This window comes from Pomacea canaliculata, linkage group LG10, assembly GCF_003073045.1.
Source record: "Pomacea canaliculata isolate SZHN2017 linkage group LG10, ASM307304v1, whole genome shotgun sequence".
Lineage (NCBI taxonomy): Eukaryota > Metazoa > Mollusca > Gastropoda > Architaenioglossa > Ampullariidae > Pomacea > Pomacea canaliculata.
The window spans coordinates 24,075,189-24,094,492 of NC_037599.1; the positions used below are offsets into that span (position 1 = coordinate 24,075,189).

General features: G+C 47.9%; 1 protein-coding gene across 1 annotated transcript in view; it reads left to right on the plus strand.

The window, feature by feature from the left end:
- Window positions 1–18,270, plus strand: part of LOC112574473 (eyes absent homolog 1-like) — a 67,271-nt gene extending 49,001 nt beyond the window's left edge. The window contains exons 13-19 of the mRNA XM_025255570.1: window positions 4,117–4,206; window positions 6,265–6,323; window positions 8,106–8,266; window positions 9,907–10,021; window positions 10,337–10,458; window positions 17,645–17,745; window positions 18,050–18,270. Coding sequence (XP_025111355.1) covers window positions 4,117–4,206; window positions 6,265–6,323; window positions 8,106–8,266; window positions 9,907–10,021; window positions 10,337–10,458; window positions 17,645–17,745; window positions 18,050–18,130 — 729 coding nt within the window. The 3' untranslated portion in view covers window positions 18,131–18,270. The remainder of the gene's footprint in view (window positions 1–4,116; window positions 4,207–6,264; window positions 6,324–8,105; window positions 8,267–9,906; window positions 10,022–10,336; window positions 10,459–17,644; window positions 17,746–18,049) is intronic.
- The last annotated feature ends 1,034 nt before the right edge of the window (window positions 18,271–19,304 follow it).

Here is a 19,304-nt window from a genome sequence, read left to right on the forward strand (position 1 = left end):
TATATTGAACCACTCAGAAAGTTAAATAACATTGCTGTAGACCTGTACATGGACAGATGTATGACTTAATATACTCTCACCATACACACACACCCAAAGTAATACTGATATCGAAAGACAGAAACTTACATGTAGTTGCTTTGACTGTCAAGGTCATCTGAGCGGGCAATTTGTATTTTGGAGTTTGGCTTCTCATCTGCTGTTTTACTTCTTGGTTAAAGTATTGTGCATTGACACCTGTAATAGATTTTCAGTAGGATTCCTTTTTTCCCAGTAACTCGGGCAGTTGTTTTTACACGCCATGTAATCTGGGCCTTTTTTCTTGTGTTGGTCAAACCAAGCTCTTGCATCTTCTGCAGTAGTGATGGGCACTCTTATTTCACACTTACTTGCCTTCACCATTGCTGAATACCAGCAGGCATGAGTATTCCTGTCCTTCAAGGAAGATGGCCTGCCAATAATTCAACAACAATGTAAAAGCGAGCAATAAGCATTTTGAAATTTTGAATGCTAAGTATAAACCAAAAACAGCCCTGTCAAAATATAAAAGAAAAAAATGTATTGTTAAAATAGCAAAGTTCAGTTAATTTTATATTACAATGAAAATTATGTTTTGTTAATTAAAACAGCAACGTTTAGGAGAGAAGGAGAAGGCAAAAAAAATTTAGCATGCGCTGTATTTAGGCATTACCCTGATTTAACAAGTAAATGGCTGTTGTTGCATAAGAAATTTAGAACAGCAGAGAAACAGTCATGCTAAGTGCATAATGAGTAATACATTATTTTATGAATGATTCTGCTGTTTTCTGAAACTGTTAGAAATTCAGAGCCTGGTTTTGCTCTTCATTTTTAGGCAAAACATTATTAATAGCAATTACCATTTCCTCTATTTTTAATTAATAATTTTGTTCATGAGTAAGAAATGTTTTTATTGCAATAATGAGGCAACACAATTAAGCATTAGTATCTCATTCGAAACCATTGAAAATGATTTCTTTGAAAAAAATTGATAATTTCATTTGGGAACCTTATATATAGGCTATATATAATGGGCAAATGTATATATTTTTGCAGGCCGAAAATCAATAGAGGAGACAGTTATGCTGCTTTCTGTGAGAACAAAAGTATAAGGCGAAAACTACTGTTCTTTAAACTTCCCCGATCAAAAGTACGTCTTTCTCTGGATTAACACGTACTTTATCGTAAGAAATGTATGTACACTGCACATGAAGTCTGAAAATTGACAAATAATTACATACCAGCAGTCAGATATTCCTTGATTGGGTACACCTGATTCACAGGGTTGTTGTGCTGTGTCATCTGAATCGACATTGATGACTAAATACTGGCGTTGTCAATTGTGCCAAATGCCGCTTAAATATACAGCTGTCAGTAAAACAAATGCTGAGTAAGCGAATACGGCAGTACTTTGTAATATATATGAAAACTGCTGTATTCCTGCCAAAAACCTGCGTATGTGGAGTCTTGACACGAGCAGAACGACAACCCAAAACAGGTGCGATTAGTGTATGTGCAAAGCTGATAGTTAGAGAGTAAGTCACGTGAGCATAGCGGCCAAAGCCAAAGCTCGGATGAGTGCGCTAGACAACAGATCTTCGGAAAACCAAATCGCCACCCGGCCATTCCAAGGGCTTTGTCGCGTCACTTTCTACGGAAAAGTCATACCCATTAGGAAATCCTCTTTTCTCCGCCCGCATCATATTGTGGAGCTCTCAGCATCCGATTTGTGCGTGAGGTGGTGTGGCGCCCGTCCCCGTCACTGCGCTGCTTGCTGGACATGTGAGGCTGGAGAGTCCTCCTCTACGAGTGACTCTGCAACACGGTCCCGTCGCCTGGTCGCCAGGGGGCAAGGTCGCAGTCACGAAGCATGCAGCCTTGCACTCCGATTACCGCCCGTAAGTGGAGGAGTTAGAGAGGAGTGTGGGATAGGAGGCACAGGGGTGGTAATGGGTGGATGGAGTTGGGGGAGTAGGGCCAGATACAAACGATGTACGCAAAGGTGCAGTACGGGGTCGCGCGGTGCGCTAGCCTGCCGCGGTGAGGTAGGGGTGGACTCGGGGTGGGTACGGTGGCGAGGAAGTCGTTCTAACGTCGACGCTCATGTGAAGCTTAAGGTTCAACGCCTCGAGTACGCGGCACTGGCAGTCACAAAGCCCTGTACTAGCTGCGGCCGACTGTTTATTTAAGCGGCGCGTGCGAGTGCGCTGGTGACGGGTAGTATGCAAGGACCAAGTCTTCTGGACAGCAGCAGGGACTGTCACATACAGATCATCGTGCACTTCAGAGGAGCTTTCCTTGCTTTTTAGCCAACGACCTCTTCAGGGCTTTGACGAAACTCGTCGAAACGCAAGAAGTTTCTGGTAGGGAGGAAACGGAATTTCTCTTCTACGTGTGTGAGAGAAAGTGTGCGTGCGTGGGTGTGATTACTTACAAGTCGACTGTGTCTTCACAGGCAGACCGACGTCCTCCTGGCTGTCCTCCCCCGCCCCTTTCCACCCACACACCCCTCACCCTTGTGTCCTATGCTCCCTCCCCATCCCCCCTGGCCGGGAGTGGAACTGCTCCGCCTGTCGCGGCAGCCTCTGTAAGCCGCGCGTTTGACATGAAAGCTGCGGCCGCGTGGAGGACAAAAGCGTTTCCCTCCTCAGCCTCCCATCACTCATTCCTTTGCATTTTCTACCTGGCCAGGTAAAAAGACACCTCGAACAAGGGGCGGAAGGTGCTCTTCTGTTTGTCTCGGCGACGGTACGCCTCCCGCTATCGACGAACCAGGAGGGAAACCCGACACGTGCGCTGCAGGCCCCGTCCACCCGCTATCCACCCCGCTATCCACCCCTCTCCGTTCCTGTCCTTGTGCACTAAGCCTAGGACTGTGCACGCACACGCACCACTCGGGTAGCGAAAGTTGGTATCTGGAGCGGAGGGAAGACGGTTGGGAGGGGAGAAATATTCGTTGATGAGACAGAATGACATCAACGGCACATGGAGTTCAGGCCGCTTAGCGAGGTCCTTCATGTCCTCTTCACCTTGTGTCACGTGGTGTGATGAAGGGTCACAGCGCAGCCCTGCCCATCGTGGGTACCTCAGGAGGAGGAGGATTTTGTTTTTGTTTTTGTTTTTTTTTGTTTTTTTGTTTGTTTTTTTGTTTATTTTTTCGGATTCTTGAAACAGATTGAAGCTAGACAGCGGAGATCGCTAGGTGGCAGCCTAAGAGGAGTAGATGGAGGCAAGATGGTGTTATCTATCGTAAGTAGCGAGTACTGTATGCTGCCAATTCCTAGACCATGCTGCTTGCGGTGCTGTAGAGCCACCGAGGGGTATCCTACGCACCGCATGGAGCACACACACACCTGTCTCTGAACATGTCAGTCGGTGTTGCTGTGATGTTCTGTCCATGGTGCTGGAGCACAAGGAGGCGGACAGATGGCGGTGTTGACTGTTGTCTCGCAGACATGTTCCTGCGACGTGTGCAGGCGGGTGTCAGTGACATTAAGACTGGGGGATGCCACACGTTCGCTCTCAACCTCATCAAGATAAGCGCATGGACATCGTTCACATGCCAGTCTGGTGACCACGTGCTGTCTACACGCGCCTAAAGCTATCAGAGAGGCTGATGGGAAATCTGTAATACACGCTTGTTTGTTTCCCCCTTTCCTTATCCCACCCCTCCGGCCTGCTCGTCTCTTCCCTCATTTCTCTGTCATCATCATGTGCTGAATGTACTGTAAACATACGAGATCTTAGCGCTGTTTCTCATACCAATATTGCGAGTTTTACAATTCACCTTTATAGGGAAGGGTCATGAGGTCGAGAAAATTGTCAAAAGGAAAGAAGGAATGAACGAAAATATAACAAAATATGCCCCGTCCTCCCAGAAAAAAAAAATGACCGGTGCCGGGCAAAGGACGGATTGTTGACCTTTGCCATCTCCTACTGGCTTAACCTGCTTGGTACCTGCTTTATTGTTGTTTACAGTTTGCTAGTGTGTTAAGTTAGCGATTGAAAAGCAGATACTCTCGTACTGTCGCATTCTCTGTAGAGTGAGTAGCGTTCACTGCAGTGGTACTAATGACTTGTACATGCTGTCTGTTGCAGGACCCACCTTCCAGCGTGTCGCTGGGGCTCAGGATGGAGGAGATGATCTTTAACCTGGCGGACACTCATCTCTTCTTCAACGATCTTGAAGTGAGTCCTGTTCACACTTCTGCTCCTTTCCTCTCATTTGTGAGCGTTCACATACAATGTGTGTACATACATTGAACCTATGCTGAGGGCATTAGAGTGCAAGGAGTATAAATTTCCCCATTGGTATGAGACTGCGTCGACATGAGAAAATATTTAAAAGATTTCCATACCAGACAGTTGGCTTCAGTTTATGGGGAGATCAGCCACGTGTGCCTTCCATGTTTTCTTAACTATCGATATGTGTCTGCGTGAAGCTCGGTTTCTTGTATGACCTTTGTGTAAAATTAGCCGAAGGGTGGCAAATAGTCGACAGTATTTGAAGGGGGTCTAGATGGCGAGAGACCGTTACACGGGTGCCGCTGTATGGGGAACGAACTGATCATGGCCGGCGTGAGAAGCAAAGAAGAATGCACTTAGTCATTGTAATGAAGGATGCACAGCAAGAGTCGCAGAGAAAGGAAAAGCAGAAGATGTATATTCGTGTCCCGTTCCGCGAAAGTTTAACACCAGTTCAACCGCAGACACAGGAGTGGACGTGTGGCCGGCAGGACCTGATGAAGGACCAACGGCCAAGGCGGCGAGCGGTCGAGGGAAGTGTCGGCTGCACCACACAGCGACAGCTGCAACGGCGTCGGCGATGGGAGTTGTTAGGAATGCGGTGTGGGAGACACGAAAAGCCACTTCCACAGCCACCTCCGGGGCCTGGGCCTGGCCAGACAGTCTGGCGCGGGGAGGCAGTTAGACCCCGGGTTCCGCGCGGGGACCTACCCTCCCTCCACCGCTCCCCCACTTTTTTTTATTTGTTTATATTTCTTGAGTGTTTAGTTACTGAAAAGATAAAAAAAACCATTGCGAGCTTTTGTTTTGTCACCAGAGAGCGTTGATCTGACAAAGCAGTCGGTGCAGACAAAACACTATGTTGTAGCAATACTGGTGGGCTTGATGTTGTAGCACACGCATGTCTAGTCCTTGCTTTTAGAGCGTCTCAGATGGGCGACAGTCTGACCCTGACAAAACCCTGGGGACCTCCGACCTTTGCCAGCCTTGGCTAACTTGCAGCCCGCCGACAGAACGGAGCGATCGGAAGTTGTAGATGGAATCCAAATTAATTACAAGCCGCTGTGGGGAGGGTCTGGCCCAGAAGGTAGACGAGCTGTGTGAGCAACTTTTTAGTGGAACCAGAATAGCGGACGCGGCTGTGCGGTGCTCGCACGACTGTAGGACGAGTTGTTTGACTGACAGGTAGTAGGGGACGAGTTGTTTGACTGACAGGTAGTATGGGACGAGTTGTCAGACTGACAGGTAGTATGGCGCAGCGCAGGTAGCGATCAGGGTCAGCTCTCATAGTCTGTAGCAGTGCCTCACCCGAAAAGTTGCCGGGTGGTGGGTGGCAGGGTGGGTGAGGGGAGAGCATGGGGTAATGTTTGCGCTGTGGCGCCGCGGCGATGGGTTCGAGTCTGCGAGGTCCTGACTGTCACTTATTAGACCTCTTGTGTCAACACCGGCGCCCGTGTCGCGCGGACTAGGGTAATCAGATTTACAGAAGCACACTTCCCGTCCCCACCTTCTCTTGCCTTCTTCCTTCTCTCCTTCTTCCCCCCTCTCACATCCCACACTCCCATCCCCAATTTCCGCTGGAGGACGGGAGGTGTGTAGAGGGGAAGTGGTGGGACCACAGTGTATAGCAAGGAAGGGTTGAGAAAGCCGGACGCGGGTCAGACGGACATACCCTGTCCACGGCTTCGCGCGTCACCTCCGGTACCCGAGTGACGTGTCACTGCACACCATGCGCTTGACCGTTATCTCGGAGGTAAGCGTCACACGAGCACCGTGGTGCTGGCATACACCATCTTGCAGGACTTGCCAAAGAGTTGAGAGTCAGTGGTATGCTGGGGATGTTGAGGTAGTGATGCACGACATGTTTTCACTCTGTCAGACGCTCGGCCTCTATTTTATCAAAATCGTATTTGTATTTTCTGGATGCCCCCTTGCACATACACACTTTCCCTGAATGCTAAGATGGTGATGGAAGAGTGCAGGCCGTGTTCTTTGTTCCAGGAATGTGACCAGGTCCACATAGACGACGTCTCCTCCGACGACAACGGCCAAGACCTCAGGTGAGTTGCAGGTGGGAGTAGAGACATGGGGAAGAGTCGTGGGAATTAAGGGGACTCCTGACACTAACCCTGACATGGCCAGTGTTCTCCCATCGGCACAAGACAAACTACAACAACACAGCCTCCTACTTCTCTCTCACACACGTCACGACAACAGCGGCGCCATTGTCGGGCCAGCCTGGGTGGGTGGAGGGTAGAGGTGACGTGGGTGATGGCCTTTGACCCCGCGTGATGCCCTGTGACCGTTCTCACAGTCCTTGTCTCCAGCGCTGGCTGGTCCTTCCTGCCCAAGAGGAAAGGTTGATTGTTTGTCTCGTGATGCACACGATTCAGAAAACAAGGCTTTGTGTGCTGATGCCTCCGATACCCCAGTCCTCGGACTTGAAAACAGAAAGCACGGAGCAAGCGATGCCAGCAGCAATAGTATCTTACGAAGTGGACTGTGTCAGTGCCACTACCATAGCATCAGTGCCACTCAATATCATCTGTGCCAGACAGGATTTGTATACATCCCTGAACGGACAGCCTGTTGTATTGGCAGATAAGAGAAAACAAACTGGTGTTGTTGCGGTGGGTTGTGCTGTATGTCGCGTAATGGATGTATAATATTTGTGACTGTCCTATAAAGTATCTGATACTGTGTGTGAAGGTAGATGTGTGTGTTTTTAGGTGGGTTTTTTGTTGGTTTTGTTGTTGTTGTTGTTCTTGTTCTTATTTGGATGGGATAACTGAGCAAAGTTCGTCATTTGTCTTCAAAGTGTGATGACGCTGACAAACGATAAAACATGGGTGCGATTACGGGTAGGAAAAAAAACATAAATACAAAGTAGTCTGGAAATAAAACAGCGAAATTTTAAACTGGGGATTGGGTGAATTGATAATTGACCTCCGCGTCCATTTGAACTCTGACCTACAGCACACTTAGGTTCTTTCTGTACACACTTCCTCCCCAACTGACGAACCGCCGCCATATTTAAGATGGCGTTTAGACACGTCTTGCTAGTGTAGACAACATTTGCTCACCGCCAAAAAGTCTTCATTGTTTTCTGCAGGTCCCTCTCCCCTCCCCTTATACCAACCCAGCATGTAGAAGGGTAGACACACTCGTAGGAATGGTATGGTAGTAGAGGTGATCTCGTTGAGACAAAGGAAAGGTTGGGGGGACAGACTGTGAGGTCAGTCCCCTGGTTGATGTCGCTGTGTCCACTCCATGACAGCCGAGGCATCACATTTGTCTAGTTACAACTCTCTCAAAATGACCGACAAATGCGCCATTGCCTTGGGACTGACTTTTGTCAAACGTTCACCACACGATGGTCTCGATGAAGTAGGCGGGTAGACCCACCCTCAACAGTGCAAAGGAGAGACAGTGTGTTCTGTGTTCTAGGCACATCCTGTAGTCTTGCCCTGCCCTCCCGTCCCCTCGCACACCCCTCGTCGTTTTCTGTAAGCAACAAGAGTCATACGGGTATTTGTGTTTTTCAGTTTGTTTTATAGGGTGACTGACAGACAATTACTTTTCTACCGCCTCTCTTGTATTGCCTGCCCCGTCATGTTATTTCTGTCTTGTCCGCCATACATTTATGGTAGTGTTTGTGTTTATGCTTGCTTGTCGTGTTGGTGAGTTTGACTGTGGTGTTAACTACTTACATTCGTAAGTTGTCCCAGACTTGTGATCAGCTGACCCTGTAAAAAAGCACATTAGATGGCAGCACTGCCTCATTTTGTCACCTGTTCACCCCTCAACACCTGAGCGGCTTCTTTTGTCTGTTGTTTGTGCAGCAATTACAACTTTGCCACCGACGGCTTCCACGCCGCCGCCAACAACGCCAACCTGTGTCTTGCCACGGGGGTGAGGGGCGGGGTGGACTGGATGCGCAAGCTGGCCTTCCGCTACCGCCGCATGAAGGAGATCTACAGCAACTACCGCAACAACGTCGGAGGTAAGGCGCCTGCTGTGGCTTTCACTACTCCACTGCTCATCCACCTGTCATCACCGTGTAGTGCCAACCCAAGGGGCCGGCCGGCAGGTGTTTAGACCTTGCTATGGTGTATATGAACATCTCTAAACTAATGAGAGGGTCAACGAATAAATAATTTTGACAACATTCACTCGTTAACAAGAAGAGTATTTAAGGTAAGTAGTTAAAAATCGTCCCATTAGCTAGATTAACCTTTTTTATTAATCAGAATGTGAGCTCTCCACCTGTGGTCACCCACACGTACACGCGCGCAGATTGACAAATACACACTCACACCAATCGGATGCGAGGAGATGGGCAAGCCGAGACCCAGCCGAAGACCTCGAGTCAGGTTCCTGGATGTTGTTCTCTTGTTTACCGCTGTTGCTTGCCCCTCGGCTACACGACGAGAGAGAGAGAAGGACCCCGGGCTGATGCGGGGGTCGTGAAACTCGTGGCCGGTGATGACAGGGGTCACGTGACCACTCCAGGGGAGTGGGGGGCCCAGGTGTGCCGGAGCTGATTGCTTCCTGTAGAGCGGAGCTGCAGCTCAGGTGTGCCCGGCGTGGCACCGGGTCTTCTAATGATCTTGGGGATGAGCGTGTGAGGTGGGCTGCTCTCGTGTTGCCGCGCCGTGCAGTTGATTGGTGCATCGACTTTTCCTCCCTCTCTCCCGCGCTTCCTGGTAAATGTTCTGTAGACTCCGTCTCCTTGAGAGAGAGAGAGTGCGTGTGTGTGTGTGCACGTGCCATCCTGTTTCAGTCAGTCGAGAGTTGGAAGCGACCAGTTGGCACCAACACCCACTGACCTTTGTTTACTGTCGCTGTCGTGATATTTATTACAAGAACCCTGGCAAAGGGGAATCTTAATAAGGGCAGCTTCTTGGTGCTAAATACAAGCTCCTGCACGCGCACGCGGATGCACTGGGGTGAGGGCGAAGATGGCCGCCGCGGGCAACGGCTAACAACGTGACACTTTCTCCTTCCTGTCTTTCTTCCGCAGACAGGAAGCTGCGACGCCTTCTCTTTGTCCCTGACGACTCATGGCTGGGTGGTTCGGGCCACCTGGGAGGGTCACTGACCCAGAAATTAGTAGTAGGGAGGGAGAGCAAGAGGTGCTGTGGCCAGCGAGTCCGGAACTCGATCCGTTTTTCGTTCACCTTTGTCCTGCATGAAATTGTTTCTTTTGAAATCAGGGTTAGAGAGAAAATAAGGATGGAACACACCAAGCAAATGTAGTGTGTGAGAAGTTATGATAGGATTACTTATCACTGCTACATTGGGTGAGGGTGGGACTTCTATTTGGAACTGGTGGGTGGGGCAAGCGGCGTGGTGCCTATCTTAATTCTTGGATTAGGGTTTAGCGCTTTGTGACAGGCGGTAATTTTTAGTTAATAATACCTGTGAGGCTGGTAGCTTTTTTGATTTCGTCTTATGTGGATTAGAATTGAATAATCATCAGATCTTCATGTTGATAATATTACGAATCTTTGAACAATTAATTAAAAATAAGAGGTTATTAAACCGATGAGACGAAGAAAGTTGGGTGGGGAGAAGTCCACCAGCTCCATTATTCTCGCCGATTCATCTTTTTTCTCGACTAAATTGTTCATTCTTCTCCAGGTTTGTTGGGGCCACAAAAGCGCGACCAGTGGCTTCAGCTACGGCAGGAAATAGAAAACCTGACAGACCAGTGGCTGACACTCGCCCTCAAGTCCTTGTCTATCATAAATTCCAGGTGAGAGAACAGTAACAGGTAGAAACTACAAGGAAAAAACAAACATTGAAAGCAGTGACAAAAATGTGGAAACGTTTTGTTTGGTTGGAGAATATCAGTCTTGTATGCTAAAAATATCAGTCCTAATGCTGATTAAGGCATTAAAAAAAAAGAGGGAAAAAATAAGAATTTGAAATTAAAACAAAACAGTTTTATTCTTGTCCTAATGCAACAAACGAATGTGATGATCCTTGTCGATGTCCACCACGATGGCTAATTGTTACAGCTAAATGTTTCAGCCTCATCTGAGAAATGTTTTTCTGTCATAATTTTCAGAAACAATTGTGTTAACGTGCTGGTGACCACAACTCAGCTGGTGCCGGCTCTGGCCAAGGTGCTGCTGTACGGGCTGGGCGGCGTCTTCAACATCGAGAACATCTACAGTGCCACGAAGATTGGTAAGTCGTCTGCTGTCCCCACTTTCCCCATATTATTGAGTCTGTCGCATTGGAAGGGGATGGGGTTGAGGCTGGCGTCGTCTTGAAGGTCTCGAGTAGATGTTGGTGCTGGAGCACGTGCGGGGAAAGGGTGGGGAGCATGTTCACCATCAAGTATGTTAGGAATGCCAAACATTTGCTTATCGCAAGCAGGAGTGAGACAGCAGTTATCGTCTCATAAGACAGGACAGGTGTCAGTATTAGTAGCAACTTTGTGTTCGTCGTCAAAATACTCATCGTCGCTGTCGGCTCGGCACTCTCTAGTCCTCATCGTCCTTAGAGCATCCGGAGGGTGAAGTGCACGAGGCTTGCAAGTGTTTGCGGCACCGGAGGAAGTATGCAGCTGAAAGGTTTGTAGCAGATCTCATGTCGCCAGGGGGGAGGGGATGGAAGGATGGCAAGAGACAGAAAGCGCCATTAGCAGTCGTAGCAAACATCAGAGCTTCGTGGGCGTCCTTAGGGAGCCATTACTCATCGTGGGCATAACTCTGCTGCAGGCTTGTGGAGGAGCGAAAGATGGCGCTGTGTGAAAAAGTCAGAGTTCAGGTTGCCTGTAAGTCTCATTCACACAAAGACCCTGTGGTATACACACGAGGTGTTAAAGCTCTCCGGCCAACGCCCTCCTCACCGAATGTCCATTCACAAGCAAGCCCAGGTGTGCAGACGCCAGGTAGACGTCCAGCCTGTACTCGCTGTGTGCCAGACATGGAGGTCTTGTTGTAGCCTTATCAGCTGGCGCGAATAAAGTTTCTTTTAATGGCTCCAGAGGTGCACACTGTTCGCTTTTATAATTGTTGACGAAGTAGTTGCCGGACCACGAGAGGTCGAGAGTCAAGCGACATGTCAGGTGTCGCGGATGAGCTTGTGGTGAACACACTTCACCTTTCCTGTCATTTTCCCTAAATTTCGGTTCCTTCAAGCTTGAAGACTTGTAAAAAGAACAAGAAGTTTGCAAGCTCCTGTTTGAATGTAACATTTGAACCATGAAGGCGGAAGTGACTGTAGGCACTACGTGCATGTAGTGGAGACCCCACGTGATGTGAAAGTCGTTGCCCCGCAGTCCTACAGTAGGAGGGAGCAGTCACCTTGTGTGTGTCGATAAACGACTCATGGGGAGGGGTGTGTTCAAGGGGCTCTTCCTCCACTCCACCCCTAGAGATGGAGAGCAGCCGGGGGAGGGAATGGTCTGCAGTCCTTCCTGTACTAGGAACAAAAAAAAAAAGTGGCATGGTGGATGGAAGCGGCAGCTGAGCACGTGACAGGCGCGAGAGCACTATCCCCCCTGTCTCCCCCTGCCCACCTCCCTGTCCTTGTCTACAAGCAGCGGCTCTCCATCAACAGACGATGTTTGCCGTATCAATCAGTCGCCGGCCCCTTCGTCGTCCGAGGCTTGTCCGCGCGTCTCGTGTGCCGACCTCGCTCAGCGCTCGTCTCATAGGGCAGGAACAAGCAGGCTTTCGGCAGGGGTTATCCACCCTTGACCACCTATTCACCATGCAAAGCATCCTTGAAATTTTACTAAGTAGAAAAAAACGAGTTTTCTGCGCGTTTATAGATTACCAGAAAGCATTCGACAAGATAGATAGAACTTACTTGTGGGAAAAATTGCTAGATCTTGGAGCCAAGGGAAGATTCATGAATATAATCAAGGATATATACAAAAAGGCAAAATCCTGTGTTAAGATTAATGGAAACCAGTCAGAGTTCTTTAAAAGTAGTCATGGTGTCAGACAAGGGGAGAACCTATCTCCTCTACTATTTGCAATTTATCTTAATGATCTGAAAACTCATCTCTTAGCAGACTCTGTTAGTGGTCTCCCAGAACTAGCCAAACTGACACCAAATAACCTCACCCCCAAGAAACTGATGTGCTTCTTAAATTATCATACTCCTATATGCAGATGATACTGTCATTTTATCCGAAAACACCAGAAAATCTACAGAATGCCTTAGACAGCATGAAAAAATACTGTGACAAGTGGAACCTGACAATTAACTCAGACAAAACAAAAATAGTTATTTTCTCTAGAGGTAAAATAAGAAAGAAACCAACATTTGTTTATAACGGTGAGAAACTTGAATAGTAGATTATTACTCCTATCTTGGCCTGAAACTAAACTACAATAACAAATTTCTAGTAGCACAAAAAGACCTATATGACAGAGCCTCAAGAGCCATGTTTGCTTTACTGAAAAAATGTAAAAAGTCACAGCTACCACTAGATATTCAACTTGACATGTTTGACAGAATTGTTCTTCCAGTACTTACTATGGTTGTGAAATATGGGCATCAGGAATTAGTGACATTTGTGGTAAACTACAGCTAAGATTTTATAAAATGGTCCTCAAAATAAGAAAGTCCACCCATCTTGTATAGTGCTTGGAGAGTGTGGTCGCTTCCCTGTTAGTCTTCTTATTAAAAGTAGGATGCTTAGCTTTTGGTTTAAATTGATTAGCAACAGTAAAAACTATCAAGCACTACATATAGAAATGCTCTTAAATCTACACGAAACAAACATCTTAAGTCTAGCTATATCAGTACTATCCAGACAACGCTGCAAGACCTTGGCCTAAGTGGAATATGGATAAACCAGAAAAGCATAAACATAACAGGTGATTGGTTCAAGAAGAAAGTAGATTGTGTCCTACAGGACCAGTATATCCAGAATTGGTTAGGGGAACTAGACTCCAAACAAATATACTCAAATTATAGAATGTTTAAAAGCAGCTTCTTACTAGAACCCTACTTAAAAATCCTACCCCCACATGATTACCTCCCTTTAATAAAATTTAGGTCATTGAATAACCACTTTCCAGTGAATATAAGGTAGGCAAACAGATATCCTAGAAATGAAAGGTTCTGTAGACTCTGCAACACCAAGGACATAGGGGATGAATTCCATTATCTTTTTAATTGTAACAAATTTGATACCCAGCGCAAAAAATACTTACCAAGCTACTATACTCGTAACCAAATGCTTACAAATTCCAATCCTTATTAGCCTCAAAAAATAAAAAGACCTCAGTAGACTATCTCAATTTGTAAAGATATTACTAAGAACAGTAAATTAGTTAAATTGTTAAAACGTGTGTGTGTGTGTGGGATATATTGTACACAGGGATGGATGGGAGTGCATTACCCCTGTGATAAAGAAATTGTAAAGAATACAGAACACCTGTGAAAGAGAGTGAGGGAGAACAAGAGAGTGGTTATCCTATGTTCTGATATGTCCAGATGCTTTAACCTACTCGATTACAATATCCAAGTTCACACGAAGTGACTGGAAAAAGGAAAGAATGAGTGGATGATTTTGAATATATGTGAATGAGAGACACCCTATATTTAATGATAAGAATGTGAATGTATATGCATTGATACTTCCTAATTTCTCAATACCCCCTGGAGGGCGACAGAATAAAAGAATCTTGAATCTTGAAATCTTGAATCTTGGGGGCCGAGGGCCAATATTTGCTGTTTGTTCCGATTGACCGGACCCCGGGTTTTAGCGCGATTGGCATAACGTGACCGAGCAGCTGACAGCGCCGACACCAGGCGGACACCACGGACACCACCCACACCAGTGAGTCCCATGCGCGGGCCGTCAGTGGCAAGGCTTTTCCTTGGCCAGCACGACACCAGCTTCGATCGCAGCGCCCTCGGAAGTGAGTGGTGCCCGGACCAAACCAATGGGGAGACAAGTCCGCTACGTGTGTTAGTCTGTGCATCTCGTACAAGGACCGACCACGTGGTGTGGGGGGCTGTTGGGGATGGGGAAGTTGGGGGATGGTATAGAGACGAGAAAACCCCGGAGGTCAGGCGCGAGGCAAGGGGAGGCAATAACAAAAACAAGGTCCGCAAACTACAAGCTGTCGCGGGTCTGCGGATGGCTTTATCGTCCGGCGCGTAATTAGTTTCGAGATATTGGAAATGACAAGGCGGCTATTTGTTCTTGTTTATGGCCCTCCGCTCCGTCTGTTGGTCGAGCGCTGGCGATATCATCTTCGGGCGGGAGGGGCAGAGAGGAGAGAGGGTGTGGGGGGTACCCGCCTGATGAGTCGGGGCGTGCGTGGCTGCTGCGAACAAAGTCCTGGAAGAGGTGACGAACGTTGGGGAGCGAGATGGGCTGTCAAGGCAAAAACAGTCAGATTGCGTGTTCGAATGAATCAGTGAGGAGGGAGGGGAAAAAATGGGGTGGTGGAAGGGTGGAGGGGAAAAAGAGAGGAGCCGGCCGTGTCGGGTGAGAGGGAGAGAGGTTGGAGATATGGGAGAAAGAGTGGGGTGGATTGCATTGGGTGAGAACTCTAGCATCTGACAAGCTACCTGGCTCAAATGAGCTTAAGAAGTAGAGGTAGGGGGTCAGTTGAGTACAATCAAAGTCGCCATTGTTTATAGCTTCCCGTCACTACTTTTTCTTAGTTTAATCTTCGATTTGGGTTTTATTGTTTTTTAATTTTTTTTCGCCTTGCATCGGAGGCTGGGATAATGTGTCGATCAAATGTTGGTGAGAGACAGAGCGCTGTGTCTATTCTACTGTCTCCATGGAGGTATAAAATAATGATGATACCACTGGCAAGGTGCTGTGTGTTAATTAAAACAGTAGATGGCAGTTTTATTATGGAACAGACTTTTAAAAATTTAATTCATTTTGTTTGTGTGTACAGAAAGTATGTTTGTTTTCCGAGGGAATACGTGGGTGTATTAATACATTCCGCCTACTTGTAGAGAGGAAGGTGGGGTGGATGGCTTAATGAGGATGGGGAGGTGTACATGGAGGCAATAGAAGCGAATGTTTGTCATAGGGATGCGAATGAGTCTGTGTGTGTGCGTGCCACTGGACAGCGTGCAGACGAGGCCGAATCACTCGCCAAAGACAGGATTTGTCGGAGGACACAAGACAAAGAGAAAGTGTCTACAGAACGCGAGCCAAGACTTAAGGACGGGTAGAAGGAAGGAGGAACAAGGGAAATTATTGATTTTGTTTGCCGCCAGCCCTGGCGGACAGGGAGGGGGAGGGGCCGCCCCACACATCCTCCCTCACCCCCATACCCCGAGTGTGGGGCTCTCGTCTTCGGGCCGCTCGACACCCCGCCGCCACACAGCGACGCCCCATTTCCGCTGCTGCCACCACGACACGGGGGTGGGCGCTGCTGCTGGCTCGGGTTTCCTCAACTATCACCATGCGCTTGGTGGGGCCCGCAAAATAGCCTGAATTAAATTAAAACAAAATAATAAGTAAGAATTATATTTGTCAGTTTGGTGGTAAAAAAAAAAAAAAAACTGGAAATGAGGAGGCGGTGTAACGGGGATGTCATTTGCAGACTTTCTACAAATAGTTGTTGTTACATTTAAAGAATTGAAATCATATTTATTTTCATTATTATCTTTCGTGTCTAGTGTTATACCCGGTTGTTAAATTGTGTTTAATTTTTTTTTTTTCATGTCTTTGTGAGTACATTTTTTTTCGGGACTGTAAGAACTTGAGCAATAATTCTTCTCCCCACCTAAAAAAAACCCCGCATTTTTGCGAGGAGTTTGTTTTCTAAATATACCCGACACATATTAACGAAATATGCAGATCCCTTGGTACAGGCTGAGAGATGTATGTATGAAGTTGAGGTAGATACAAGTGTTGACTAAAGCGGTTGAAGAAGGTGGGTGACTAAACTAGTTTTGTGGGGTGGAGGTACACTAAGGTACTTTAATACTGTAGAGTATTAACTTGTAGTGGGACTGACAAACACTGCAAGAAGCCATAATGGGAGGTATTGCCCCACTCACCACCCCATGGAGGGGGTGTGCATGCTTGCAGACGGGAGCACCACACATCTCTGTGTGGCTGAGGAGAGAAATAAAGGCTGACATTTAACTGCGGGGCTGTGCAGGCTCCAGGGAGCGGCAGCCGACACTGGTGGTGTAGTGTCTACTGATGGCGTCTTAGTCACACAGGCTGCAGTCGTCGGGTCTCAGTAACACCCGGCCACAACTTTGTGCACAGACCCTCCTTTATTGCTGCCTGGGCCTGTGCACGGTACCCACAGTGGAGGGTGCGGGTGGCAGGCACAATATTTCTCGTCCTCTGCCTCCTCTTTGCCATTCCATCACCGCATCGTAGTAGTACCCCCCGCCCATCTAGCACCAACCCCTCGCTTTCCCCGCTTTCCCCACTCACTCCTTCGCCACTCACGTTCATTATGCTCCTTCCAGAGAAGGAGAAATAGGTGACGGGAGGATAAGGGACAGCGGAGATTTACTGTCCTCGCAATAGTTAGCTAGGAAGATGGTCTGCACACTTGTACATCCCTCTGCTGAACCATAGGTAGAGACAAACTGTTCGCTCCATACCCCTGATGGTGGTGGGTGAGATGTAGGAGGAGCGGAGACCATCGCATAGGGCGAGAATTCTATCTCCACTCCCTATCTCCCTTTTTTTTAAATGTCACAAAACGATGTGATATGTAAGTTTGTACAGTGTGTACACTAGACTTGTGCTGAAGCTAACAGTTTCAAGTCACCTGCTTGTTGCACCTGAGCACAGGCCGACTTTTGCCCTAGTCGCGGTGAAGGGCAAGCTGGGGAGGATAGAGGTCTAAGTAATGATGACAAATGAAAATGGCTAATAACCAACTTCATTAATTCCACTAGGTAAATATTACTTGGGAATGATGCTTAGCTACAAAAGTGAACGGTAATTCTCGCGATCGACATCAGATAAACTTTTTGTTACAAACGGCAAGACTTAGTCGCACCTTGTGAAAGCGGCCTTAGTGTCTGTCTCACGTGTGGTGTCTGTCTTGCAGGTAAAGAGAGTTGTTTAGTGTCTGTCTCATGTGTGGTGTCTGTCCTGCAGGTAAAGAGAGTTGTTTAGTGTCTGTCTCACGTGTGGTGTCTGTCTTGCAGGTAAAGAGAGTTGTTTAGTGTCTGTCTCACGTGTGGTGTCTGTCTTGCAGGTAAAGAGAGTTGTTTAGTGTCTGTCTCATGTGTGGTGTCTGTCCTGCAGGTAAAGAGAGTTGTTTAGTGTCTGTCTCACGTGTGGTGTCTGTCTTGCAGGTAAAGAGAGTTGTTTAGTGTCTGTCTCACGTGTGGTGTCTGTCTTACAGGTAAAGAGAGTTGTTTAGTGTCTGTCTCACGTGTGGTGTCTGTCTCGCAGGTAAAGAGAGTTGTTTCGAGCGCATCGTGTCTCGCTTTGGGCGCAAGTGCACCTACGTCGTTGTGGGCGACGGGCGCGACGAGGAGTCGGCAGCCAAACAGGTGAGTTCTTACCTGCTGAGTCTTTTGAGAGGAATTTTTTTTTTTTGGTTCCTTAAGTTCCGAGGACTGGAAAAAAAAAGAAGAAAATAACATGAAGAGGATAAGAAGATGAATGGTGTTGAGGATGTTGAAGGATAATGATGGTAGTCGTTAGGGTGTGGGGTGGCTTAGATGTTTCATTGGAAAGCTTTTTGCAATTAATAACGGATCAGACAATTTTTTTTATGTTGTTATTTTAGAGAGTACTAGACAAGAGGAGAAACATACAGCAGATCTGTACATTGTTTATATCTGACTGTTGCAGATGAACTGGCCCTTCTGGCGGATATCGAACCACTCCGACCTGGCTGCTCTACACCACGCCCTGGACCTCAGCTACCTGTAGAGAACGGGGGATGATGGTGTGGGTGCCAGCCTTCTTAGACTCTTGCCAGCAGTGTCGTCGTGACCGCGCCGCCAGGTGTACAGCTCGCATCACTGTCTTCACAGGACACGGAGTTACCTGTCCTGCTGGACGCAGTCATCCAATCAGCTTGCTTTCCCAAGGACGCGGATGTTTCCGGCGGTTTTGTACCTCGGTCATGTCACACACTTCTGCCACGGACGACGGGGGTGGGAAATATACATAAATACTTTTGTTGGGGGGAAGCGCTTTTTGAGTAGGTGGGTCGGGGAGTTGTTGTAGATCAAACGTGGCCCCTTTGGACGATTAGGGGCGGACAGGTCTGTAACATTCGCCTTGGGGAGCACCCAGCGGATGATGGGGCCTGTGCTCGCCTTGCCTGACAGTATCTTCTGTACCCGTGGAACCAGCAAGTTGTGTCACTGCTCGCCGTCACGTGGGCTGTGTGCCACCCCGAACAGCTCATTGTGCTCCTCGTCTCGCCTGCCATTCAGACTGTGGACCTGCACCCATGTCTAAGAACTCTTCATTTCACTTGCCCCTACTCCCCTTCCTCCAACCCCCACCGCCTCTAGACATCGGCAGACAGCCTGTGCCCTGAGGGTGGCGCTGGGTGTACCTGTAGTTTCGTGCATCAGTGTGAAAGTGGCAGAAGGGTGGTTGCTGACTTTCATATCCATTATTTGGGGATTGGCCCGCAAATCTGCACGCACGCACGCTCACTCGCACATGCATGCACACACTTTAGTCTCCCGTGCTTGCTGAGGATGGCTTGATGTGGCAGAACTCGGCATCACTGCTAATGACTATCGTCACGTGACCAAAGCCACAGAGCTGGCGGAGCAGTCGGTCCTCACCTTCCCATGTGATTGTGCGATGAGAGGTCACGGCTTCTGGGGTACTGCTGGGATATGCTGCTGTGTCCTACCCCTGGAGGGAGAGCACTTTGTGCGCATCATCAGCGTATTTCGCTGTAGGAGTCGGTATCTTTGGACCCACTACAGCAGGAGGCAACACGACTTTTGGTAGAAATGTGAAATGCTAGAGTGGACAAGGACCTCGCGCGAAGTACTTCAGACAGTATTTCATCACGTGATTCGTGAGCAAGGATGGCGGAGACACACAGAGAGAATTCCATTTTTGTAACCAGTGGGAT